The following is a 27324-nucleotide window of genomic DNA, read 5'->3' on the forward strand; positions in this document are numbered from 1 at the left end:
TCGCTGAATCGTTCGCGCCTAATCCCCCCCCCCCCCCGTCTCCTGCATCCTGACGTCCCCAGCACGACAAGTATGTCGAGCAAGAGCGGAGCCAGTTCTGCGAGACGTCGCTGCAGTACATCAGCACCGTGCAGGCCGTGCAGGAGCGCAAGATGTTCGAGTTCATCGAGCCCGTGAGTTCAAATTTTATTTTTTCACCCGCGGCAGCCGTCGGCAGCCGTCGGCACGTTCTGCGATCGTCCAGTCGGGCGCCGTACCCGATCACGACAGTGGTCAGCAGATCTGTTGACTAAATTAAACACATTTTCTTGGTTCTTTCGGTAAAGTCGCGTAGAAGGGAAATAGTAAAATAATAAAAATAAAACAATAAAATTCTCACGTCGTTTCGATTGCAACACAAGCAATCGTCATCAGGTGTGAAAACCACAGCAAGATGATGATTGCTTGTGTTGCAATCGAAACGTCGTGAGAATTTGATTGTTTTATTTTTATTATTTTATTATTTCCCTTCTACGTGACTTTACCGAATGAACCAAATAATATGAATCCCTGCAGTCACGAAAGCTTTAGATCGAAATTTTAATTAAACACATGATTATTTTTCCAGTTAAGGGCCACTGCAGTATCATCAGATGACTTGTTTAATTTTGGTGCTGATAATACATCGCTAAAACTAAAACTACTCAACAATTTTTTTATTTTACCAGATAAGGCCAACTGAGCAAATTATAGCTCAACGAAGTGGCTTATCACGTGGAAAATTATAGCAACCGTATACTCGATATGCACGTGATTTTAAATGTGGAGGGAAAAGCTGGAGGGAGAGAGAGACGCGCAAACTCCAAATATACGGCAGGCGTCAGGGTTGGGATTGAACCCACGGCCTCCATTATATCACGCAAGGTAGTTAACATCTCAACCACCGTGGCACCCCTAATAAAGCAAACCCCATCAAACTGCCCCTGGGGCAGCACCTGCTACCTCCTTGGGGTGGCGGGGGGGGGCCCTGCCCCCCACGCACATGGCTCTCCCCGTGAGGGTCACCGCCTCCTGAGCTGCAAAATAAACCGGGGGCGGTACTATGGCGAGCAGAATATCCTGCAGCACCAGAAGAAGGGAGGGATGCGCGTAACTGCATTGTTTCGAGCGGTGTATGATCGCACAACTGACAAAAAACTGGGACTGTGGGGAGCATTAGTGCAAAGCTTAGTGCCCTGCGCTACAAACCCAACGACCCGAGTTCGATTCCCGCTCACAGCCAACACCAGTAAATATTTTCAGATTAGGTACTAGCCACCCACCCCCTCGTGTGCTGTGGCTGCCTTGTAGGTTCTCGCTCACAGTCCTTGCCCCAACAGTCTGTGAAGGCTACATGGGGGGGGATCTTTGTCTTTGTTTCCACAGCTTCTGGCGTTCACCCACGGGCTGTGCACGGCCTACCACCAGGGCTACGAGTACGCGAAGGACTTCAACCTCTACAAGATACAGCTGCAGATGAGCATACAGAGGGTAGGTGCATTCACCACCCACACTGTTGTTGGGAAGCACTCGCACGTGCTCATATTTTCCCCCCATTTTTGTGTGTGTGTGTGTGCGCAATCGGTGTAATGTCAGAAGACGAAGTATCCATTGGGAAGTCTCGCAGAGCAGTGGCAAGCCTTCATTTTGGAGAATGTCCCGTGGAAGTAGAAATTACAGAGCTACCTCTAATATCCCATAAAGTGACCTCTGGTCCATACAGAAGGGGGCAGCACTTTCCCACCCACCACGTATGATATTTTGACTTCTCAGAGCTGGAATCGGGGCCATATTTAATGTAAAAACAAATGTTGGCGCAGTCATATTGGTAACTGGTTGAGGCCATCAGCTCACTGCACGTTTGGTTAAAATCACAGGCGGCTGAAATCCATAATCGACCCTGGGATATATCAGTGGTGCCGGCTCAGTGTTCCGATCCCTAAGCCCCCCCCCCCCGCCCCCTCGGCGTCTTTGAGAAACACAGACTCAATCAACACCGCCGGCTTCCGTACAAACCCCGCCACGGATCGCGTGGCAATTTTCCAGTGGAGCTAATCGACCCAATGGCATTTTTGCTCTAGACGTGCTATTTGCTACTGGGGGGGGGGCGGTGGGGGGAGGAAGTAAGGACAGGGTTTTTAAAAAAAAGGGCTTGGCTGCTGGACGGCCAACAATAAATTGCATGGCTGTCAACGTGTTAAAATAATGTTTTAGTTTAAAAGGAACAAACAAAATCTGTTCATGTTTCATACACACTGCGATACGCGGCGCCGTTTAAGAAAGCAAAGGCTGAATGTAGCAACATCGGCACCGCTGGTTGTGATCTCTTTCGCGGTGTTGACAATATCCATGCGGAATTACGAAACGCACTTCGACCGGTGGTCGTTTTATTTTTTTTGCTGCCGCCGGGAAACATTCCTCTCCTGCGTGAGAAATCGAACTCAGAACTCGTTTTGCTCGATGACCCTAACAGACTCGTTGTGCAAGTGCCGTTATCGCTGGCGCAGCCCATGCACGGAGCGCTATGGGCACCGTCACGCACCCGTCCCACCGCCTTTGATCTTCCAGTGTCGCCGCTGCTGTTGTTGTGATTATTGGGCCTCACCGGCTACTCATTTGTTGCCGGGTCTGTCGATGGATACGCCAGCAATAATAATAATCAAGTTCAGATACCGCTCGTCACTGGGTACTCCGCATCATGCCCTTTGCTCGAGTCATCCGGAAGCAAAGCAGGATGGAGCCTGCATCAGTTTAACACGTCGACTTTCACAACCAGTATCATCCACATTTCGATTCAAAGCTTTCGTGACTGCATGGATTCATCTTCTTGGTTCTTTCGGTAAAGTCCGGAAGCAGGGAAATAATAAAAATAGCATAATTAGACAGACCTGTTCTTCACCTGAGGACGGCTGCTTGCGTTGTGGCCGAATTTTATCTTATTATGTTTATTTGTATTATTTTATTATTTCCCTTCGACGTGACTTTACAGAAATAACCAATAATACAATATCATCCATACGAAAGGTTATTCTTTGGGTTAGATTGCGTGAATATAAATGCGTCGTTACCCCCCCCCGCCACCATTCGACACAGCCAATGGATAAGCCTGAATGACGCTCGGATGGGGGACCCACCGTAAATGAAGAAGATTTCTATCGGCGGTTGCTGCTGCTGCTGCTGGGCTACGTGGTGGGCAGCAGAGGGCAGTGCAGCACAATCCGTTGCTGTGCTGTCGTTAAATGCTCTCCATTCTTTGCACTCCCCTCCACCGATTGGCCAAGGGGCTGCCCGTGTACAGGGCGGTCCAGATGTCTTGTGACCCCCCAATTAATTGACCCCTAACATTTTTTTTTCGATGTAAAGCTTTCGTGACTGCAGGGATTCATCTTCTTTGTTCTTTCGGGAAAGTCATGTAGAAGGGAAATAATAAAATAATAATAAAACATAATAAAATACAATTCTCACGACGTTTCGGTCACAACGCAAGCAGCCATCCTCAGGTGAAGAACAGGTCTGTCGGAAAGACAGTGTCTGAATGAGCACCACCAAGCTTGGCAGCGTTTATTTAAGCTGGGTTACTTGATGGTTTTTTTTATTTTTCTCGCCAGTCATTGGTGGACTGGGCTGCAACGGTGAAGTCTTCAACACGCTGGAGGGGACCCGGTTTAGTCGCAGGCAGCTGCCCGGATTTATTACCCCAGGTTCTCAGGATTGCCAGCTGAGCACTTTGACCCTTGAGCCACCTGACCCCCCTGCCTGACCACGGAGGACTTGAACATGGAACGCGCATGGCAGTGAGCTAGCGACCCCATTGAATTGGGGAGGGTTTTTAAATATAATTCAAAATTCCGCCAGTCTACAATGTATTATTTTAAGCCACGTCACTGAGGGCTGGGGGGGGTCACGTGGGCCCGTGCGCAGCAGCAGCAGCCTTGCGTAAGGCCTCGCACGCCAGCGTGGGTGTGTCGCTTCTTGCAGACGCGCGACCGCTTCGAGAGCACGCGCTCCGAGGTGGAGCGCCTCAAGCAGAAGGTCCGGGAATCTCCCGAGGAGCACAAGCGCTCCAGCGACTACACCGTCGAGGGCTACCTCTACGTGCTGGAGAAACGTACGCTCCCCAGCACGCGCACGCACGCACGCTTGGACTCGCATGCACGCGTGTAGCGTAAGTGAAAGGCCACGCGGGAGGACATGCGGCACAGTTTGGCGCCAGCCATTGTAGAGCGCGGTTGCGTCGCTACGGTTCTCCGCGGTGAGTACAGGACAACGTCTTTAAAAACAGCGGCGCTACTCCTCGCTGAATATAATTGAACGGCAACCGCTTGCGCGTTCCCCGATTCAGCAGTGAGCGGGACACCCACCACCCTGAAACTTCCAGACGTCTTGGAATGGGAAAGAGTTAAGAAATTCGCAATGCAGGACTCTCCTGAAAAATAATTCCGAGACTAAGTGAGGCTTTTGTGGAAAAACTAAGGGCATTATAACTTAAATTATTTTTGTTGATATGACAATTTTTTATTAGTGATCCAGCTGTTTATTATTTTCTCATATTCCGTATACCCCCCCCCCGCCCCCCCCGATTCCAATTCAAATTGTCCAATTGGTGTAATTTTCACAAAACAAATGCATTTATATTCAGAACCCTGCATCTAGGAGTGCATCGCGCTTTGTCAGAAATTGGCCCCGCGGGAAAGGAGATGATGCGGGAACTTCTTACCAAGTCACTTCAATAGGCCTCTTTTATCCACACGAGGGACACACTTTAACGTTCCCTGCGAAGGGGCGTTCGTCACACAAGTCAAGTTGAAAACTCGCAAAATCTGGAATTGATTCCAGTTCAGGAAATGTTAACGTGATGGTGTTTTTGTACAGGTCACCTGAGTGTGAGTGGCGCATTCCCCATGTCAGGTGAGTTTCTTCACTAAGCCGCAACACCCAGTGTGGTGCAGTATGGCCACAAATCTTTCCGCGAATGATAACAACAACAACAACAATAAAATAATGTGACATAACCCGTTGTCAATCCGGTACTGGATGAAGACATCCCCATGTCACGTAAGTCGTGGGAGGTTATTTGGCCATACTTCACCACGCCGGTCAGTGCGGGTTGGTAAAAGCAGAGGGGGAACCAGAACCAGTTTCACATGTCACTCGCCAATGGCCGGGATTCGGACTCGGGTCACCGGGTTCACAGCGCAGTGCGCCAACCGCTGAGCCACCACTCTCCATCCAGCTTGGACCGCCGCTCTGATTTAGCGAGCGTTTATCTGAACGACTGATCTCTACCCATCTTTTGAAATAGGTCTTCCTGAGGTTGTTGTAATTCACGAGGATTTTAACTTTTTGACGGGAGGTTTTAATCGCGATGTGCCGTTTGCCTGACGGGCGGCCGTCGTTGCGATCTGCAAATGATCACGCGCACGGTGCTACTAATCCCCACGCTGGTGCATGCGCTTGCGTCCTCTTGGGAGGCAGCTTACGGCATGGTTTATTTACCGCTCGTCGGTTGCACGGTCGAAATCACGATCGAGGGGGTACCCTGGTAAAACGTGATAACCCACGTTTTATGCAGGGCGCCGTGGTGGCGAAATATTATTGTTGTGGGTTTACTCTCCAACACACCGGTGTGCTGAACTAGTCACGAATTGGCATGTTTTGTTTACTTGATAAACCTTACTAACTTGCTGTGTTGGGTGGTGACTGATTTAACGACATTTATATTTATGCGATCTAATAACAAAAAAACAGAATCATAGAGATGTTTCATTTTTCAGTTTCAATTAATTGGTATAGCCCTGCGAGCCATTCGGCTCTTGAATCGGGTGCAATGTTAACTCCCTTGCCCAGGTAAGCAGGAGGTCGTGGGTTCGATCCCGACCCTGACACCTGTTTATTTGGAGTTTGAATGCGGATTTTTCTCCGGTTCCTCAGATTTTTCCCTCCACATTTAGAATCAACATCACGTGTTTAGAGTTTTTGGCTGCTACACATTTCCACGTGATACGCCACTACGTTGAGCTATCATTCGTGACCAGGTCGCTTTGGAAAAAGAGCTACATAGCTCCGTTGGGCTTTACCTGGCAAAAATTAAAATAGCTTAGTTAATAGATGGTTAATAGATCTGCTGACCACTGCCCGCTGTATCTCTGTTTGTGTTCTTGTCTGTGTGTTCTTGTCGTGTCGCGCAGGGCCCTTCGGGACCACGTGGGTGAAGAGCTACTCCAAGTACAAGAAATCAAACCGGCAGTTTATCCGAGGCCCCTCCGAGCTCAAGACATCGGGAAAGCCGGTACGAGCCCAGGTCGCGCTGCGGTAAACGTGTTCCCGGTTGTAGCCCACCAGCCGCCCTGGTTAATACTGCGGATGAATCGAACCGTAAATACGCAGCATCTGCTTCACGTATGTATTTTCATACTTTTTTCCCACCATACATAGCCAACTCTGCTAATCGGAGGTGCACAGTGAACATTACACATCCCTTGACGTTCAAAGCAGAGTAGGCCATGTCTACTGGCATCACGGTCCAAATTTTGGCAAAATTTAAACATTTTGCTGATAATTATTCCATTGGGAAAACACGTAGCAATCATCTCCCCTGACTGCGAAACTCCTGCAGGCTGTCTGAAACGAATACCAAATCTACCAATGATTTGTTTCGAATCCCTTGAGCGAATGTGGAACAGGAAGTTTCTTCTGCCAAGAAGCATATCCTGAAGCAGGCTCAGCACTGCTTAGCTTTCAAGTAGGCTCGTTAAGTTGACTATTGTTATCAACATTTTTCTTTATCGATAACGTATTTCATTTCAATGATAAGTTTACCAACCTTAACCAACCCACGCTGAACCGCCTGTTGAAGCATGGCCAAACAAGTACCATGAGCAACACATCCTAGGCCTTCATCAGACAGTGGACTGACAAAGTATGCAATTGGTCGTCATGTGACCAATCGCATCAGACGCTGCCCCCGTGCGGTTTGAATGTTCACATTGTGCGATTCGAGTCAAACATTACTGACATTTAACTGGATTTGATTCCATCTCCCGGCGTAGCAGTTGAAACAACAGTGCGAGTTTCTCTAACCCCCCTCCTCCACCCCGCGCTGCCTCTGTTCACCCAGCAGCGTGAATCGGATCCACCACAGCTAGCCGTGATTGGCGCGTCCCTTGCGGGTAGGGTAAAGTGTGGGCACTCCCACCTCTCCTTAGGTGTGTTGTATGCATGGAAGAGTGAGCCTCTAACAACCCTCCAGTTGGGCCTCTCTATAGAGCTCTTTCAAGCGGAGGTTCTTCCGTCAGCAGTAGTGGCGAGCAGGCACCGGGGCCTGCGCCTTTTACCTTACCTCACCGTTGCCACAGTCGTCCGAGTCTGGCTCGATGGGCGAGAGGGCTCCGAGTTGGTGAGGCGACACGCGGCTGGGTCGAGGTTTGGTGCTCGTGTTGTAGTCAACCGCGTGGAGACGCCTCCCTCTCCCGTCTTTGCGTGCGTGCGTGCCCGCCGTGTTTGTGCCAGGCGGAGGAGGAGGAGTTCACCGTGAGGTCGTGCGTTCGCAAGCGCACGGACGCCATCGATCGCCGCTTCTGCTTCGACGTTGACCTCGGCGACAGGTATTGTTGGGGGGTGGGGGGGCAGGGTGCCGTTTGGGTTTTGTCGAAAAGTGAAATGACACGGTCAGTTTTTTTTACGCAGAGGTCGTTGCCCGGCAGGGATTTTAGCAACGGGATCGGTTCGCGTGCGGGGGCAGCTAGACGGATCGTGGCATCGCACAACCGCGATAGATGGCGACGGCTTTGGGGGGGGAGGTAGGTCTTAATCCAGCAGTGGATGGATGAAGGCTGAAGATGATGAGACGTTAGAAAATGCCCAGATTATTCTTCGTTTTTACGATACTATTTCCCAAATCTCAGCTGAACAAACAGAGGAGTGGCAAGAGAGTAAATACAAAAAAACACAACACTTCAGTTTAGAATGATACAATTTTTGTATCTTGGCTTATTTACCCGGTTGCCGAACGAATTCATTATAATGTCGCACTGATTACACACAAAGTGCTTGCCACGAATGAACCACAAAATCTTGGTGATCTCGTCACAGAGCATAAGCCGTCACGCGAACTCCGGCATCCTTGCGGCAGGGGCTTGTCGCTAGCCGTTGAATAAAGACGGTCCACCTCGCGCGTTTTCAGTTGCGCTCCTGCGGCCGTCTGGAACGCTCTTCCTTCCGATATCAAAAAGCCACTGGAGCTATGCACTTTTAAATATATATTAAAAACTAATTTTTTTTAAACTACGTTTGTGTTTTGTTCGTTGTCCTTCCCCCCACACCTCCGATTAGCACGGTTGGCTACGCACGGTGCGAAAGAAGTTCAACATACATAGATGACCTCTTGAACTTGAATGCCTTGCCAGCCACCGCAAGCAGCTGCCTATGATTGGAGGATGTATGTGTGGTGGTGGGGGGGGGGGGTGGTGGGCATTGACGTTCATGACGGCCCCCTATAGAATATGAAGCTTTGACACGGAGGGCATTGTGCCGCTTTCGTATCGCACCGTTCTTGGCCCTCCCGCCCGCGCCGCCGAGTCGTGACCACCCCCCGCCGGCCTCTCTCGCCCGACCTTGCGCAGGGCCGGGGTGCTGACGTTGCAGGCGCTCTCGGAAGACAGCCGCAAGCAATGGATGGAGGCCATGGACGGGAGAGAACCGGTGAGGGCAAAACTCCGGTGGCAGTGTTCGCTCCTACTCTCAGTTCTTTCGGTAAAGTCACTACGTAGGTAAAATAATAAAATTAAAATTAATAAAAAATAAAATATCTTCTTGGTTCTTTCGGTAAAGTCTATGTGACTTTACCGAAAGAAGCAAGAAGATGAATCCCTGCAGTTACGAAAGCTTTAAATCCAAAAATAAAATAATAAAATCACGACGTTTCGGAGGCAACACAAGTCTCCGTCATCAGGTGGGACCGTCACAGCCAGATGATGGAGACTTGTGTTGCCTCCGAAACGTCGTGATTTTATTATTTTATTTTTATTAATTTTAATTTCATTTTTTACCTACGTGACTTTACCGAAAGAACTGAGAGTATGAATCCTTGCAGTCACGAAAGCTTCAAATCTAAAAGTGTTCGCTCCCTCCACCCTCCTCCTCCACGATGTGGCTTATCGTGTGGAAATTATAGCAGCCAAATGCTCTAAATGAGTGATGTTGATTCGAAATGTGGAGGGGGGAAAGAAGAGGTCCCGAAGAAACATCCACGTGACCACGGGGAGATAGACACGCAAACTACAAATATACAGCGGGCGTCAGGTTTGGGATCGAACCCACGACCTCCTGTATAGCAGTTAGTCGATTGCCAGGTTGCACATGGCGGGGTAAAAGTGGCCGTGAACCCTTTAGGAGTCTAGGGGGGATTCTTTAGCTGGAGCTCCCTCTAGTGGAGGCCCTCTTACACCAGCAGCGGTTGTGAGCAAACAGACCGGTGGTGCAGGTCATCGTGACCTGCAAAGCAACCTATCCAGGCGCAGCGTCTAATGTTACTCGGCAGCTCGGTACCTAGGTCAGCCGTGCGCTGCTGTTGCTGCTGCAGCCAGGCGCTGTCCCAGATGACCACGTGTGACATTTTCCAGGCGTGTTTCTGGCCTCGTTCTGTGGGACCGTACAAACGGCGGGCCGGAGGACCACACCAGCTTGTTGAGTTGCATACAAGGTCGTTTGTGAGACGGGTGTTTCGGCCGAGCGAGTGAACATCCACCGGTATCAATCTCGGGCAGACCTGTCTGATTAATTCTCCGTTGCGTCATTTGTGATGTGCCAAAACCATTGCAGTCGATGCCCTAAATTGGAGAATCGATTTGTCTTTCTAGATTTGAAGTTTTCGTGACTGCAAGGATCCATACTCTTTGTTTTTTTTGGTAAAGTCACGTAGGTGCAAAAATAAAAATAAAAATATATAAGAATAAAAAATAACTTAATTAAATCACGACGTTTCGGAAGCAACACAAGCTTCCGTCATCAGGTGGGACAACCACAGCAAGAAACAAAATTTGCCCACTACAGTTATTTTGTCGTGATGTAATTTAGTTATTTCAATTTTTTATTTGGTTTTTTATTTTTTCACCTACGTGATTTTACCGAAAGAATCAAAGAGAATCGATTTATCTGTTGGATTTGTTTGTCCGCGTAATTTTTTGCATTGCTTCTCCGTTTGTTCCAGTTCCTTTGTTAGGCATGCAGTGATCCACTGATTACATTTTATTCTTACGTTCGTGGTGCATGCATAGGCTCATACACTTCAGCAGTGATCATTTACAATTGATGCAAATTATCTGAAAGGCATCTAGCAATGTTCCATCTCGGCTCATGGAGCGGACACAAGAAATAATACAGACAGGACCGGATAAAAGAAAATCGATCTCGCTACTCCGAATTGTGACAATTCGTCCAATCGCTGTGGGTGGTGAATTATCACACTGGGAGCGGTTGGCACTGCTCTCTGAACCTCGTGACCCGAGTTCAATTCCCGGTCATGGTTAACATCAGTGGCAAGTGATATCCACCTCCCCCCCGAACCCCACCCCCCCTCCCCCTACAACAGACCTTTACCAACGCACACAGACGGAGCGGTGCGATGAAACGTGGCCGAACAAAAGCCCCCACTTCCCACCCGTTCATCCAGCTCATCCAGCCTTGTCTGCGATTTATCTATACAGCTTCTAAGGATCGCCACCAGACGGCAGTGTTGCGCTGTTGAGTCGTGTCCTTACATTGATATTTACACGCCTGCAACTACAATTATGACATTTTGACTTAAAACGTCGTGATATTTTGATTCACTTTATTTTTTAAATTTGTATTAATTGTAAATAATTAACTTAATGCCCCGTTAGGAGCACCCATGTTTAAACCTCCAGACTCTTAGCGCGTCGATGCGTTCTGCCCACGCCAGTGCTGCCGCTGCTGCTGCTGCACCACGTGGCAATGTGTTCTAAGAATCCTCAACTTTCATGGGTGCCCTTAGGTGTGCCGAGTTGGGTAGATCGCTGAGTGAGTGTCCACGCGATCGCCACACTACCCCTGACTCTGCTGGGTGGACAAATGCGGGGAGGTGGATTCAAAACTCGAAACGGCAATCCCTCTGGATCTCATGTTTAGCGTTGCTGATCATTGCCCGCGCACGCACACACACGTACACACGCGCACGCACGCGCGCGGCATTAATGCATCGCACCCGGCCAGGAGCTGGTAATTAATTACAATCGGTGTTAAGCACCGTGGCCGGAAAGGAAACCGCAGGTGGGCCTGGGTCCGCCGCACTGCGCGCGAGCCGATGGGCAAATCGATCTCTGCCTACAGCGCGGATCAACTTACGATGAGTGGGGGTGGGAGATCTTACGAAAGCCGACCTCCTCGGACAGCGGCGAGTGCGGTTCACCCAGGGGGCAGTGCCTGACGCCCCAGCCGGGTAACTTCCTGCGACGTGGCCAGTGGCATCTCCCGGGGTGCCGCCCTTGCCCCGTTGCCCGGTTTGACCTCCCACGCGAGTGACCTCCTCCGCTCTTGTGGATCTTAAGTCCCCAGCTGTGAGCTCCGTGCCGCGAGGCTCAAAGAGCAAAGCGCTGTCTCCTCTCTCTCTCTCTGCGGCCGTGTCACCGTGCGCGCGTGCATGTTGTGTGCGCGTGCATGTTCTGTGTGTCCGTGTTGTGTGTGTGTGTGCGCGTTGTGTGTGTGTGTGTGCGTTGGGGGGAGGGGATGATGAAAAACAAGACAGCCGTGGGGGCGGAGTCGATGAACAGCTGATGGGTGCTCGTAAATCTAAACTCCGTGCGACGTCGCCTTCGTCGTTAGCCATGATCAGTCCACTACTGGATGAGAACCTCCGCTAAGCCGTCGCTGATCTGCAATGTGATCATCCATCGGGGTATGATTGCGAAAGGTAAAGGCGCAGCCCTGCAATTCCTTTCTCTCGCCACTGCTGGTGCAAGGGCCTCCACTGCAGAGAGCTCTCCAGACAGACTGCGGTGACAGGAGAGTCATTGAAAAATCGAGGGCGCGTATGAACCCGGGTGCGTGTGCGTGTGATAGGGGGCGTCGCTGTGACGTCGCGATGAGCACACCGCGCGATGAACCCGTCGAACCAAGTTTGATTCCCGCTCACAGCCAACGTCGGTGACGAATATCTGAACTCTTACTGGGACTCCCTTAGGTCGGCTTAGCCTTAAAAACGAGTACCTGGTGCGGTATGTTGACATCAGCGCCGGAGGAGGACAAAGGATGTGGTCCTAGCCACGCACCCCAGCCGTGTGCCTCGCTGGCCTTCGCAGGTGCTGCTCGTTTAACAGCCTATTAAAGCGCGACGTGAGATCTTCGTCATTGTTTGATTGTCGCTATGGTTTTTTTGTTGGGTTCAGTCTTCGCTCTCACCCACGGTGAGCGCTCGAGAAATGTAATTCCTGTTCTTTACAACCAACACGGTCCCCCTGCGTGCCGCGATGCGTGCGCCCGGGGCGTGAATTTGAGCAATTGCCCCGCCGTGGGTTCTCACGCCGTGCGGCGGTCCCGGGCCCACCTGCGGTTCCCCCTTCCCCGCCACGGTGCGTAGCACCGCTTGCAATTCATACCAACTCCCGGCCGGGTGCGATGTACGTATACCGCGCCCACGTGTGCGTGCGTGCGTGCGTGTGCGTGCGTTTGCGTGTGTGAGTGTGCGTGCGTTTGCGTGTGTGAGTGTGCGTGCGCGCAATGGTTGGCAGAGGGATCGCCGGTTTGATTCGATCTCCCGGCGTGGCAGGGGAAACAATGGTCCAGTTTATAAAACCACCTCCCCGCCTTTGTCGACCCAGCAGCCGTGTAAATTACTTCACCACGGTTATTCGACTGGACAGGTCGCGTATGGCCAGAGTGGAAGAGTAGGCCAAAATATATCCTACTATCGGGGGAGGGGGGGGTGCTCTCCAGACTCTCCAGATTTTCCTTCTAGTGGAGGCCCTTCCACCAGCGAGGGAGGCATTGCAGGGCTGCACCTTTAACCGGCTTGGACCCTCCACTGGGTCAACCCAACCCCACCAGAACGACGCGGTGGTGCGATCGACGTCGGCAGCGGGAAGACAAAGGCAGCAGGGCACAACGCGGCTCTGGCCACCCGCCCACCACCACCCCAGTCGCATCGCGTTGGCGTTGTGCCGGCGTTTCTTTGTGTGTCCCATTGTGCGAGTGTTTGCCGAGTTCCTGACTGTTGGCTGAAGTGTGTGCCGGTGCATCTGGTGCCCTCTGCGTGGCATTGCCGGTGTTGACCGGAGTTGGGCATTGTCTTTCAGATTTACGAACGGGCCACACACAACATTCCCGAAGAGAGTAAGTCGCCCTCCATGCAAACCGCACATCTGTCGATCGCAACGATCAGTTCGCTCATCCGAGTACTGCGTGTTGACAAAATTAGCAATGCCTCCTTACCTACCACATTCATTTGTGTTTCCACTTAGATAACAAAAAAATATTTATTCAACCTATCGGCCGCGACACCTTCCTGCAAGTGCATCTTATCAGCCTGTGCCGATTCAATACAAGCAAATAAATGCTGGGCCGCCTTCGAGATTCAGCGTCTCATCAGCAGTCACATTCGCTTTATCCAATGCTGGGGAACTGCCTGATGTTTACGTCAAGTATCACTTTTCTACGTGGGAGGAATGTGTTTTAAACATTTTTTTTTATAACATTCTCCGCAAATGATGCTAAACGATTATTTGGCAGCCTGCAAATTATTTCGCATTGCTTGGCCCAAGCCACTTGGATAAATTAACGTACGTATTTATTTGCTTGGAGCAGCGCAAGATGGTTAAAAAGATAATAATACTCTCTAATAGTGTACTCGGATGAAAATAACTGTGGCAGGAGTGAATGGCGCACAGCGCAGCTGATGGAAATCATTACCGACGGTTTTTCACTGAACAATCCCTATTCACAAATTCGTCGCTTTTGATGGGCTTTAAAAAAATTATATATACAAAAAAAAAGCCACAGGTACACACGGCCCCTTTGGAGTACAACTGAACAAAATGATGGTGATTTGATTCCTAGAACTTGGATTATGTACCGCACACTGCGTGCAGGGCCAACGTTGGTGGGTGTTCTGGAGGCCTTGGGCAGAATTCTGAATGGGGGCCTCTTAATGCCACCGTCCACTATTGTTGAACCCTACAATCTTGCGTCCCAGTATATTTCGACCAAAGACCGCACATTCGATATAGAGCATCCATTTACGAGGTGGCCCCCTGTGGTTTAGAGATCGGAGCGCTGCGCTGGCATCGACGAGCTGCCAGCTGCCTGTCGTTAAACGGGGTCCTCACGTGTAGCGAGTTGACGAAGATCAACACGGTCACCGATGGCTGCAAAGAAAAACCCTGTCACATTCAATTATTGTCCTGCACTTAATTTTGGCTAAATTCCAGCTCTTTAGAATTAAAAGTATTGGATTAATCGGAATGTATGTACGTTGAACTTGCTTCGCACCGTACGTAGCCAACCCCCTCCCCACTGTGTGTGGGTCACAGGCCACTGGAAGGGATTTCAGAAAAAGCTCTGCTATATCCGGTTCCGTGGGCCGTTCTGTGCCGCGAATGGTTCAATTGCGGTGCGGAGAGATCCGAGAGGAGGCTTCGCCTCGCGATGTGACGTCGAGAGCACAATTGAGACCACAATTGGGGGAAACAAATCTTCACGTAAATGCATCCACTTCAGTAACCTTGTATCAGTGAAAAAGCTCAAATGAAACTTGCAAAAATTACATATAATGAGAGTGTCTGCTGTCATCTCCTCATCTCCTGTTGTACACTTTGCATTTTAAGGCGGTGCTTCTGACTAATGTAAGTTTTTGTTCTTTAAGAGATGGCATGACAGTCGGTCTCTCGCAGGAAAATTGACCCTCCGCCCCCCCCCCCCCCCCAGTAATTGCGTGGCGGCCCTGCCCGTGTGGTTTTGTCAGTGGCACGGTTTTCAAGGTTTTTCCTCATTTTGTTTGGTGTCGTCTGTGTTGGTGTTTAGCCACTCTCAACGACATGGGCTTCCAGTTCATACGCAAGTGCATTCAGCTCATCGAGGCCGACGGTGAGTGCGTGTGTGATGCAGAGATCCCTCCGCACGGTGGCTTCCATCCCGCACACACGGCTCGGATGGTTTCAGGAATTAAAATCTGAAAGGAAAAAAAATGAGCATTAATGTGATGGCGCTTTGAGTGGCAGATTTGTCCCAGAAACGCGTCACTTGTTTAAGCAAAAGTAAAATTTGCTTGACTAGATATGATTTTTTTGATTATCCAGATATTTTCTTTCCCAGATTTGTTTTGTTTGTTTTTGATATCCAAAAGCATGACATGAAGTAACGTCACTTATATCGCATAATGGTCATGCTGTTTCCACCAAACATTGTCACGAGGCACCGCTCGACTTGACTTTTGTCAGCACGAAGACCACGTTACTTACGTGATATAAATCATCAAAAATTATCCTTAAGAATCCAAAATCCCCGCCCCACCCTCAAAAAATGTTTCCCAAACTTATCCGTAACAGATTCCAATCTCTGTATGAGCCAAAAATGCTTGTATGTATATGTTGAACTTCTTTCGCACCGTACGTAGTCAACCAAACCTTCATGGAACTAAATTAAGTTCATGCTGCATCATCACCGAGAACAGACCATGGGACACTCGGTAAGCTAGGACACAGGGTTTATTCAATACATTTTTACACTGGCTTTAAAAAATATATATTTTCGTGAACATTTGATCTAATAATATCTACATTTATTCTTCTTCCTGTGAGAGTCACCTGAAATCCGTCATTTACAAAACTCGACCAAGAACCCTGTGAATGAATGGAGACAACAAAACATCATTGATGAACGTTCAGAGATTACACAATGCAATCTTAAACAAAAAATAGTCCTAAATTCACTCCTAAAGAAAATGCATGCATCGTGCGTTAATGTTAAAGGAGGTAAGTTTGAACGTATGTTAAAATAAACTAAATAAACCCGATGTGATTTGTTCAAATAATTATAACCCTATTCTTAGGTTTTTTCGGTAAAGTCACGTAGGTAAAAAAATAAAATGAATAAAAGTAAAATAAATAAAAATCACGACGTTTCCGAGGCAACACAAGCTTCCGAAACGTCGTGATTTTTATTTTATTTTTTATTTTACTTTTATTATTATTATTATTATTTTTTACCTACGTGACTTTACCGAAAAAACCTAAGAATATGAATCCTTGCAGTCACGAAAGCTTAAAATCTAGAATTATAACCCTATGTGTCCTGACTTCTGGGCCACCCTCCTGTATAACAACTCAATGCCCCGAGTCACAGTTGCTGCATTCTTTTATCTGCTTGACCTCCCCCCCACGTGTGTAGAGGGTGGAGGCCAATCCATGTCGAGCAGGTGGCGGCCGAGTAAATCTCCATCCGTCCGTCCTGATTATTTCGATTTGGCCATGAGTCAGAGGTCGCAAACGGGTTTTGATTCCTTACCCGTACTCGTACCCGGCCGCACCAGGGTCGCAAACGGGTACCCGTACCCGGCCGTACCCGTACCCTACCCGTACCCGGCCGGGTACGGGTAGGGTACGGGTATCGGGTACCTGATTGCGACCTCTGGGATGAAGCCATGTTGCAGGCGTGGGTGGGTTGATTCTAGGAACTTGAATTGTGAGAAGAGACAAAACGTTGGGAAATGAGTGACAAACAGTTACTCACCAGTGACTCACGGTCTACCCGTACCCGTACCCGGCCCCACCAGGGTCGGGTAGGGTACGGGTATCGAGTACCCGGTTGCGACCTCTGCCATGAGTTTGCGAAGATACGGGAAGCAAGAGCGTCTGTAGGTCTACGTTAGCGGTGGCAGTGGTGGTGGTAGTGCGTGGATAGGAGTGAGCTTTTGGCCAAGGTCGAAAAAGGTTGAAAAGGTTTTATGTTTCTTTTCAAGCGAAAATGTATAACTCCTTTTGTATTTTTCCCTTGTTGGAGGAAGTCAAAAGTTTTAATTTTTTCTTCATCTTCTGTTCAGCTGAATCCTGGCGTAGGTTTTTTTTTTTCATTAACGTTCTCTTTTGTGCCGCTGAAAATGTCTGCCGAGCGGACAAATAGATAACGAATCGCACAAACGCGAGAATTGACGCCGAGGATGAAAAAAGAACACACAGCCCCAGCGACTTGAAGTCGCACCACCCGCACACACACACACACAATATACTGCACGAGGGCAATTATTGGGAAGTGTCTGCGTGGGATTTTTCATGAAATGCATTACTTTCCGTTGAGGGCTCGGCGGAGGGAGCATGTTTTGTGTTTTCTTCCCAATGTCATCCTGGTACTTGGGCCTGCTGCTCCTGGCAGTGCCGGATTCTCCTTGTAGCAAAAGTAGCTACACACGTAGCTACGTATGTAGTAGCTACACATGTAGCTACGTATGTAGTAGCTACACATGTAGCTACAGGCCACGCACTTTCACACAAGTAGCTACGTATGTAGTAGCTACATACGTAGCTACGGGCCCCACACTTTCACACAAGTAGCTACGTATGTAGTAGTTACGTATGTAGCTACGGACCCCGCACTTTCAGGCTATCAATTCCGGTTCAGTGATTCTGCACTTGCTCTATTACTATAGTACTATACTGCCTTCAACGTTTATGAACGACTGGGTGTCTCAGGTTATCGATTTGTCGTATTATCTGGCTGTGTAGCAAATGCTAAAACACAATGACTTTACTATGCAATTAAACATTTAGTGTTTTAATATTTACGTGTTTTTTTATTTTATTTAGGGCCCCTTCGTAACATATGCTACAGGCCCTGCACTAGCTTAATCCAGCACTGGCTCCTGACACGGTTATCTGAGCTTGACCACCTGAATGTGAAATTGTAGTTGTTGTTTCTCTGCATTTACATCAGCCATACGAAAGAAGAAGAAGACCATTTTTATATCCTTTGATCACTAACGGCCCGCACATACTTTGGATGTGATCGTCCATCCGCTGCTCCCATTCCACCATCCGGCCAGCAAGCAAAACCTTTTACTAATATAGTTCCGCCACTGGGTCAGAGGTTGCATCCAGGTACCCGATACCCGTACCCTACCCGATACCCGGCTACCCGTACCCGGCCGGATATGGGTACGGGTACCCGTTTGCGACCCTGATGCGGCCGGGTACGGGTACGGGTAGGCCGTGAGTCACTGGTGAGTAACCGTTTGTCACTCATTTCCCAACGTCTTGTCTCTTCTCACAATTCAAGTTCCTCGAATTAACCCACCCACACCTGCAACATGGCTTCATCCCAGAGGTCGCAATCGGGTACCCGATACCCGTACCCTACCCGTACCCGGCCGGGTACGGGTAGGGTACGGGTACGGCCGGGTACGGGTACCCGTTTGCGACCCTGGTGCGGCCGGGTACGGGTAAGGAATCAAAACCCGTTTGCGACCTCTGCACTGGGTGGAAGAGACCGTTCCGAGCGACCGTTACAGCTGTTGTCGTGCGTCGTAATCGGTGGTGGCGCTGGCCCCGTGTGTGCGTGTGGTGCGCAGGGCTTGAGGAGCAGGGCCTCTACCGCATCGTCGCGCCCACCACGAGGGTTCAGAAGCTGCTAAGCCTGCTCAACGGTAACGGCATTGCCCCCGTCGCGCGAGTCACCGATTTCTGACCATGCGCGATTTGGGCTACCCGCGAATCGCATCTGCAACTCTGCACGACCCACAGAGGGGGAGGGAGAGAAGGAAAGTGATGAGAGATCAAGTGATGAGATGAAATCATTCATTGGCCAATATCATTATCCGTGAAATTTGCTGTTCGAGAGCATCTCCGGAACGTATCCCTCGCGAATAACGAGGGAACACTGTACAGCAACAGCTGCCATTCACCACAAGGTGGTGGGCCCAGGGGGGGGGTGGGCCCACCACGTAATTTACAGAAAAGCCATTAGGACGATCACGTATGCGGCGAGTATGCTGGGATAACTTGTAAACGACGTCGAAACGCACGACACGGCGAGACTTTTTTTGTTGTAGTAGTAGGTTTTTACCCTTTAAACTGGTACAAAACTGACACCTTTATACAAGGCATCATGTTTGCAATAACCACAGGACAGTGCATATTATTATCATTATCAGAGTTGTTTTTTTTTGTTTGCATTTTGACTGCTTGTGTTGTGGTTATTGCAAACATGATGCCTTGTATAAAGGTGTCAGTTTTGTACCAGTTTAAAGGGTAAAAACCTACTACTATATTTTGCCACTGGTAAAGAAGATGTCTCATAGTGTAAAAAACTTTTTGTTGTTGTAGTTTATTAAAGTTATTGTTTTATTCCAAATTACGGGTGAAGGGGGGGGGCTGTGAAATGTCTGTTGGCAGCGGGAGGAGAGGGAACCTGCCGCGACTTGGCTCTCGTTCCTCAGCCTCTCCATCATGAGCGAGTTTTCTGAAAGCTGGAGAGAGAAAAAAATTATAATCTAAATTCCCACTGTGCCTTGTTGTTGTTGTCCGAATCCTCGTTTTAACGTTTAACCTGGTGGCAAGGACGGTGTGTGGCTGCCGGCTTTCTATTGTACGGCCCTTTGTCCGCTGCTGGATGAAGGAATTTCCCCCCTGCCCCTCATTCTGTGTTGGTCATGGGCGTTGTGGGCCCATGATTGACCTAGTTTACCATGCTGGTCGGACAGTTGGGGTGGTCCAGAACCAGATTGCATATCACGCGCCACCGATGTTATAGCCGTGGCCGGGAATCAAATTCGGCTTTCCAGGTTTTGTGTGCAACGCGTGAAAACGAGCGTGTGCCGCCTATCCAACCGGGGTGTACCTTTTGACCTGATCCGAATACAAAGTAAAAAACAAGGCAGATAAATTATGAAACAATGATGACAAATAAGCCGTGCGCGGTTATCCAGGTTTCCTTTTGCAGCAGGAGATGGGAGATGTGGTATCTTGACAGACTGTCGCCCGATTTGTGGCAGGTAATTGATGGTTTCATTGTGTTGCTGTTCCTTCCCCGCCTCCTCCCCCACCGTTAGAGTGCCACTCGCTGGATGACCTTGACCTGGAGAACGATGACCTCTGGGATGTGAAGATATTGAGTGGCACTGTGAAGGCCTTTCTCAGGTTTCTGAAAATATTTTCCCATTTTATTTTGTACTGCACCATCCCCCAAGCCCCCCCCTCCCCCCACGTCCCCCCACCCCCCCCCCCCCCACGTCTCCCCCCCCCCACTTCCCTTGTTGTTCGCCGAGCCCGTTCGATGCCTCGATCTTAAAAACTCATTGTCCGTATTTCACCTTTTCTGCCGCAGGAATCTCCCCGAACCACTCATGACCTTCAGGCTGCATCAGCGTTTCATCACGGCTGCCAGTGAGTCACGAGAAATGGATTTTTATCAGATGTTTTTGAAAGTAGAAGAGAAAACATTTAAGAGAATAAGGTACCAAAAAAAAAAACGTTGATGGAAACATCTGCGTTATCTCTTAAAACTAGAAATGCCTAAGCGCTTGCTTAATGATTTAAGTCGGGGGGGGGGGGGAATTGCAGCGACACGGTGAAAAATTAACCCGTAAAAACAAAGTTTTTCACTATAAATCCTTTATATGCGTGGCGGCTAGAGTCCTCTCGTCCTCTGGCTTGAGATGGCTGCCACCTATGGGTCAGATGATTGCATGGCAGCATTAAGCAATTGGTAATTAAATATTATATTTTTGTCCTAAAAAGTGTCAAATTTTGGAAAAATGTTTTCACGAACATTAATTGTCACGCACAACGAGTCTGTGTGGAAAATGTCAGCTCGATTGGATCACGGGAAGTGGGTTAAAAAACGACCGAAAGATTTGCACGGTCCTAAGCAAGCAAGCAAGTGAACTTAATATAAAGGATTTAAAAAGGAGTTTGTTGCCTCGTGTTGCCCACAACTTCACTTGCTGCAACCTCGCACCGTCGCCGAACTTTTCTTAACGTCGCGTAGAATTGTCGCCCGATGTTTCACTGCGTTTGTGCCGGCGCTCGTGATTGGCCTCGAATGGAAAAACGGAGCTAGAGAAGCGATGTTAATTGGGATTAAAACATGACGATAACACTCTTAACAACACGCTACGTCTCGCAACAGAGTCGCCGGTGGTTGTTGTCGTTCGTCTGGAGATTCCAGACGAACGACAGTCCAACTGCTATGCCTTTTCCATACGTTTTAGATGGGTTGAGTTGGTTATCACGCTTGAATGAGCGTTCGGCACGATTGGAAGAATGCAAATTCAAATCCATCATCTCGCCTGGGTCAATAAATAAGCATATCCTGGCCCTGCTTTGGGAACGTGGAATTTCCACCATTGGCGCCGGGCTGCTATTGGAGATAAAACCCACCCTTTAACCCATCTCTTAAGTGCGGTCGTCACCTGCAAGGCACCGGTTGAAACGAGGGCACCGTTCTGTTATTAAGACGATGCTATCTCGTGCCGGATCACGGCGTGTGCCGAATCCTGTCTAGCGCTGGGCCTTGTGTGCCAAATAGACCGCTTGCAATGCCCCCCCCCCCCCCCCCAAATGCGGGCACGCTGTCTGGCAGCGCAAGCTAATCGCTGCAATTATCCGAGTTAGACCCAAGGTAATGGCAATTTCTTGTTTTTACACCGCTGTTTATTCCTCTCTGCCCCCCCCCCGGCCCTGTATGGATCGGCTGCGTGCCACGGACACTGCCGCAAAAAACTAAATCGCAGACTCCTCTCTTGGCTCGTGAGAAGATAATTAAAGTCGCAGAGTTACGCGACGGTGCGATGATAAACATTGCGTAGGAATCCTAAATTTGTACGCCAGGTGTTCTCACACTCGTGCCTTTGATCTCGCAATGAATATGAATGCCGTGCTACAATGCATTGATTCACCTACGTGTGGAAGCAATTTAAACAAAGTCAAAGTGATTTCCTGCTCAAATGACTATTGAGGCATTGGTGCGCATCTCCCATCTACAGTCCTGAGCCACTGGTGGAATTCATCATTCCTATGGCCGGGGCAAGTCCATCCATAGGACAACCACTGTTGACCTTCCCACAAGGTGGTATCTTATTTTACCCCTGCAGCCATTGGAGGTGCTACTCTTATATTGGCTCAAGGATAGAAAGAGGAAGTTGATTCTTGAATTAGCGGTTTGAAATGACAAAGGCAATGTCCAATCACGACCCTGACACGTGCCTGCAACAGCAGCAACAATTCCTCTTTATTTACGCTGGAAAGTCTCGTGGAGTCTCATGACTCGTTGTCAGGAAGCTCGTGCATTGGGAAGGTTTGGCCAGTGCCACCGTTTGGGTTAGGGGTTCTCGGGGAGGAGATGGCATTTTAATATCTCTACACAGATGGATTCAAGTAAACAACTGCTGCACCTGCCATCAGCCAGCCGATAGCACGTGGCATTCCCAGGCATTCGCCCATCCAAGATCCTAGCCGAGCTCAACCTCACGTAGCTTCCGTAAAGCTCACATGATCGGGAAAGTTCAAGGTGATTTAGAAGAGGCAGTGCAGCAAGTAAATTGCTGACCGATCTGTACTAAACTAAAATATTTTACCAGGTAAGGCCCACTGAGCTATATAGCTCTTTTTCAGAAGCGACCTGGCTATTACAAATGATAGCCCAACGAATTGTGGCTTATCACGTGGAAATTTATAGCAGCCAAATACACACGGGGAGAACGTGCAAACCCCAAATATAAAGCAGGCATCAGGGTCAGGATCGAACCCATGACCTCCTATATACCAGGCGAGGTAGTTAACATCTCGCCACTGCGTACGGACTTAGGAACACCATTCCTCATTCACCCTGCGTGGTACTGAGAAGGCATCTTTGGGAGAGTTGCTCAATGGCACCGAGTGAAGATTTTCTAGTTTCCATCGAAGCTTTTCCGAGTGAGTAAAAACAAAAAACCTGCTTTTTAATTGATTCTCTGTCCTGCTCAATGTAGCTGCTGCGTAATTGTACAATCGATGCCATTATCCGTGCTCATCTCTCAATATCGATCACGTTAGGATTACAGCTTTAAGGAAAAAAACCCCAACCGGTTACTATGATGAAAGGAAAAAAAAACACAAGCTCATTTACGGTGGCGATGATAAGCGCAGGGGACGCTGCCGCGGTGTTAACGGCCGGCGAGCTGGACTTGCGATCCAGAGGTCACAGGTTTCAATTTGATCTCCCGCTGTGGCGATTGAAACATTGGCGCAGGGTTTCTGAAACCTCACCTCGTGTCAACCCAGCCGCAGCACCAAATGGCTTCCAGGGCAGTTTTTCCATGGGCAGGTCACGTGCGGTGGAGTAATCGTTTTGCCGGCGTGGAAGAGTGAGCCCCAAAAAACTGCAAAGGGGCGTTCTTGAGCCTCCTCGAGTCGAGGCCCTTCCACCAGCAGTTTCGTGAGGAAGCATTTTCAGGCCTGCACCTTTGCCCAGTGCATATTTATTTATTTGTTTATTTGAACTGCCAGTTCCCTCGGGCCTGCGAGCGTTGAGTCTCCTTCGTGGACGACAGGAACAGATGGCGTTGGCGGGCGGAGCGCCCTATATTGTGTCGTCCGAGTCCGAGCGGCATTGCTGACTCTTCACTCCGCCGTGCCTGCGTCACACAATAGGGCAATTTCAAGGCAATCGCCGCTAACAATCGTCACCGACAATGGCTTCCGCGCGACGCTTTGTATTGCAAAAAAAATTGTGTGTGCATCATTGCAAGGGGGTGGTCGCCGGATGGCTCAGAGCTGAGCTGCCACCGTTGAGATCCTCTGTTTGATTTCAGGTTTCAGCCGCCTCTGATAAAAACCGGGTTCTCAAGTTGCATTGAGTTGATGGTCTCAACCCATTTGCTGATGGCTGCACAATACAATGCCATTACATTAACTATGGTTTTGGACTTAATTTGCCTATATTCCAGCTTCGAGGATAAAAACCATATTCGGTTTGGCTGTCACGTGATGGACATGACTCTCTGTATGTAACAGGGTGGGTGGGGGACCAGCAGTCACTTTGAAGGGATCTGAAAGGTAGTTCTGTGATGTCCGCTTCCGTGGGCCATTCTCTTCTACGACAGGGTTGCATTTGCTCTGCTCGTGATCTGAATTGGAGTCTCCATCTCGCGACGTCACCCCGATTGCACAACCGGGATGAAACTGGGGGACAAAAAAAAACATAATTTCAACAACAATAACAAAAGACGACTTTGCTAACTTGCCACGACCGTGTCCGCCCGCGCGCGCAGAAATGGACAACGAGGAGGACCGCATCGAGTGCGTGCATGGCCTTGTGTACGACCTGCCAGAGTCGCACCGCCAAATGCTCAACATCATCATCGCACACATCTCCAAGTAACTCTCCCCGTGCTCTCCCCACGCTCTCCCCACGCTCCTCGCCGACTCGCGCCGCCCTCGGCCGCTGGTCGATGCAGGCCGGTGCTTGCCGCCATTTGGCTTGGCGACGCGGCGCGTTTCATTAGCATGGTTGGCTACGTACGGCGCGGGAGCAGTTCAACGTACACACATACGTACAGTGTGGAGGGGACCGGTGGCTCGTAGTCGAGTAAAAGATAAATTGTCTGCTGGCTCAATTGAGGAGAGACTCGTTACCATTGAGGTATCTCGTCAATGGTGTTGCCCATTGCTGGAGATCGAACTCGGGTCGCTGGGTTCGTAGATCAGTCCGCTAGCTGCTGTGCCATTGCTAGTCCACCAATGCAACAGTGATAACATTTGAAAACATTCCCTCTGTGTGCAGGTTTTTCCCTCGGGATGCCGCTGTGAAATGCCTTCCGAACGCACATCGCCCCTGGCACACAATTATCCCTTATTATAAAAAAGTATTATTAGTTTATTATGTACAGACCTTTGCCACACTGTGTGGGTCATGGTGGTTTATTGACCATACTTCACCGCGCTGGCGAGCGTGGCTTGGCGAAGCGGATGTTAGTCATGCGAGCATTCCTTTATTAAACCAATAAAAGTTGGGAGTCCGGGCCCCGTATATACCATGCCGCAAATATTTCACAGCGGGCGACTTGTTATAAAAGGAACAATTTTGTGTTAAAAATAAAATTATAAAAACGTCCATAACGTCTCCCCAGCCACCGCGTGCACGTGAGCTGCTGCGGAGCATCGGGGAAGGGTTTGCTCTCTCGCTCGCTTGCCGATCGGTGCGCACAAAGCGTCACGTGCTCCTGGGGCCTGGGTCGTGAGAAACAATCGACCGACCGGTCGTTGTAGATGCAAACTATTCGTTGATGGTGTTAGGTTCAGTCTCCAGCCCTTGTTATAATTAGAATTATCCACTCGATCTCTGTGGCTTCTCTGTGTGCTATGGAGAAGGGCCACTGCACGAATCATCTTGCCAATTCATAAACATTTTTATTTAACCCTTTGCTATTCCGAGACGTCAGCAAGTTACAGACGTCGAATCTCGGAACACGCAAACGGTTAGCGTCAATTTTATTCAGAGGCACAGCGCCGCTGTTTTTAAAGACCTTTTACTCACCGCAAAGAACTGTAGTGACACGACCACACTCTAAGATAGCCGGTGTCAAACTTTGCCACACGCCTTCACGCATGGCCTTGTGGGAGGCTCGGTACTGATGACGTTATTTTATACAGGGAGGTGGAATCAGAAGAAAAACTGATGACGTACGTCACTGGAATTCGAAAGGGTTAAGGGAGTTGCAGACTGTGGGGGCAGCAGAAGAGAGTGAGCGACCTCCCACTCAGCGTAGATTTGACAGCGGGCCTCCACAGAGAGCCTTGGATGCTGGAACAGCGAGTTCATCGCCAGGGGTGAAGGATTTTGTGTTTCCAGCACTTTAGCGATCAGATTGGAGTAGAATGAATTGAGGGGTGTTCTGGAAGAAAGAAAATCCTAATGACCCACAACAAGCCCATTGTCCAGAGGAGTGCCGTTATTGTTGAGAGTGGGCGAATCGAGTGGACGCGGAGGCGAGCGAACGAATGCCTCCGCGGGGGATCTTTGTAAGGCGGCGACGAGTGCGACCTTGAGACTTGGTCCGGCGTGGGCATCGCGCCCTCGCCTCTGGTGCGGTGACTCACCCGACGCTGGGCCGTGCGCCATCGTCCCACCGTGTTGTCTGGGCCCCGGGCGTCACGTGACGCGTCTCTCCCGCGTGTCGCCGTGTGCAGCGTCGCGAGCCACAGCAAGGAGAACCTCATGACCGTGGCCAACCTGGCCGTGTGCTTCGGCCCGACGGTGATGAGGCCCGAGGTGGAGACCGTGGCCGCCCTCATCGACATCAAGTTCCAGAACATCGTCATCGAGATCCTCGTGGAAAACTACGACAAGGTGCGCTCCCCCACCCCCCCCCACCACCGTCGTTTTACCCTAAACATACTTCAGCATCAGTGGAAAGTGACAACTGCAACGGGTCCTGGACCTCCCCTTGATAAAGGGCTTTAAATAGAAAACATATAAACTGTTGCTTTTCACAATGCCATATGAAAGAAGAAGAAGAAGGAGGAGGGCTTTCAATTAGTTAATATTGCTCGTCGAGAAGGCTGAAGTCAAGGGTGAGAGCCACAAGGGCAAGCCGAGGACAAAGTCGTTTAGGTTGGAGGCCAGTGTCAAGGCCAGTCGACGCCGGACACCCTACGGCAGTGTTCTTCACTCATTTTCGGAGGTGGGGGCGGCACACATTTCAAACCATTGGGCTTTGGCAGCACGATGATGATGGGGTGGGAGTATTTAACACTTATGCTTTCGCGACCAATGTCATACCTGGTTAGATTGTGAAATATAAATGTGTCGTTAAATCCGCCTGACAAAGCTAGTTGTAATTACTGGCGAAACGTCGTACTCGGATTGTAAATGTTGTGGCTTTGCTCTCCAACGCACCGGTGCGCTGTGCTAGTGACGAATTGGCATGCTCTGTTTACGTGACAAACCGCTTACTAGTCGGCTGTGGCGGGTTTAACGACACATTTATATTTACGCGATCTAACCAAAAAAAAAACCTGTATTATGGGGGGGGGGGGGGGGTGTTTTCACATTTGTGCATCGTCAGGGGGGGGGGGGGGGGGTCGAACGTCAGGGGGGCGCACGAAGGCCTCAAGGGGGGGGGGGGCGCCAGTAGCCCGTGGGGGCCTTGCAATGAAGAACACTGATGTAGGTAGTTGATACTGGCCAAGGCTGGATACTCTGAGGCCAAGTTTAGGCCTCGGCAAGGTAAGGTAATTGACCCTTTTTACCGGGTAAAAGGGTAAAGGTAAAGGGTAAGGATGTCGACATGCCAAGGGGTAAGGTAAAGGGTAGGGTAAAGGTAGGCTC

The 27324-nt window shown here is 49.6% G+C and overlaps 1 protein-coding gene across 5 annotated transcripts in view; it reads left to right on the forward strand.

Moving 5' to 3' along the window:
* The window catches only part of LOC144722720 (rho GTPase-activating protein 26-like), a 102992-nt gene that overhangs the window by 38283 nt on the left and 37385 nt on the right, over positions 1–27324 (forward strand). For 4 of the 5 annotated variants that reach the window (XM_078601064.1, XM_078601066.1, XM_078601067.1 and 1 more), the window contains exons 6-19: positions 63–173; positions 1405–1509; positions 3997–4126; positions 4891–4926; positions 6207–6307; positions 7528–7622; positions 8640–8718; positions 13326–13362; positions 15049–15111; positions 18587–18661; positions 20066–20153; positions 20341–20399; positions 24266–24371; positions 26184–26343. In XM_078601064.1, coding sequence (XP_078457190.1) covers positions 63–173; positions 1405–1509; positions 3997–4126; positions 4891–4926; positions 6207–6307; positions 7528–7622; positions 8640–8718; positions 13326–13362; positions 15049–15111; positions 18587–18661; positions 20066–20153; positions 20341–20399; positions 24266–24371; positions 26184–26343 — 1245 coding nt within the window. The remainder of the gene's footprint in view (positions 1–62; positions 174–1404; positions 1510–3996; positions 4127–4890; positions 4927–6206; positions 6308–7527; positions 7623–8639; positions 8719–13325; positions 13363–15048; positions 15112–18586; positions 18662–20065; positions 20154–20340; positions 20400–24265; positions 24372–26183; positions 26344–27324) is intronic. The other variant, XM_078601065.1, reaches the window with a different exon arrangement.

The sequence above is a fragment of the Lampetra planeri genome, chromosome 15 (genome assembly GCF_965212315.1).
Source record: "Lampetra planeri chromosome 15, kcLamPlan1.2.h2, whole genome shotgun sequence".
Taxonomy (NCBI): domain Eukaryota; kingdom Metazoa; phylum Chordata; class Hyperoartia; order Petromyzontiformes; family Petromyzontidae; genus Lampetra; species Lampetra planeri.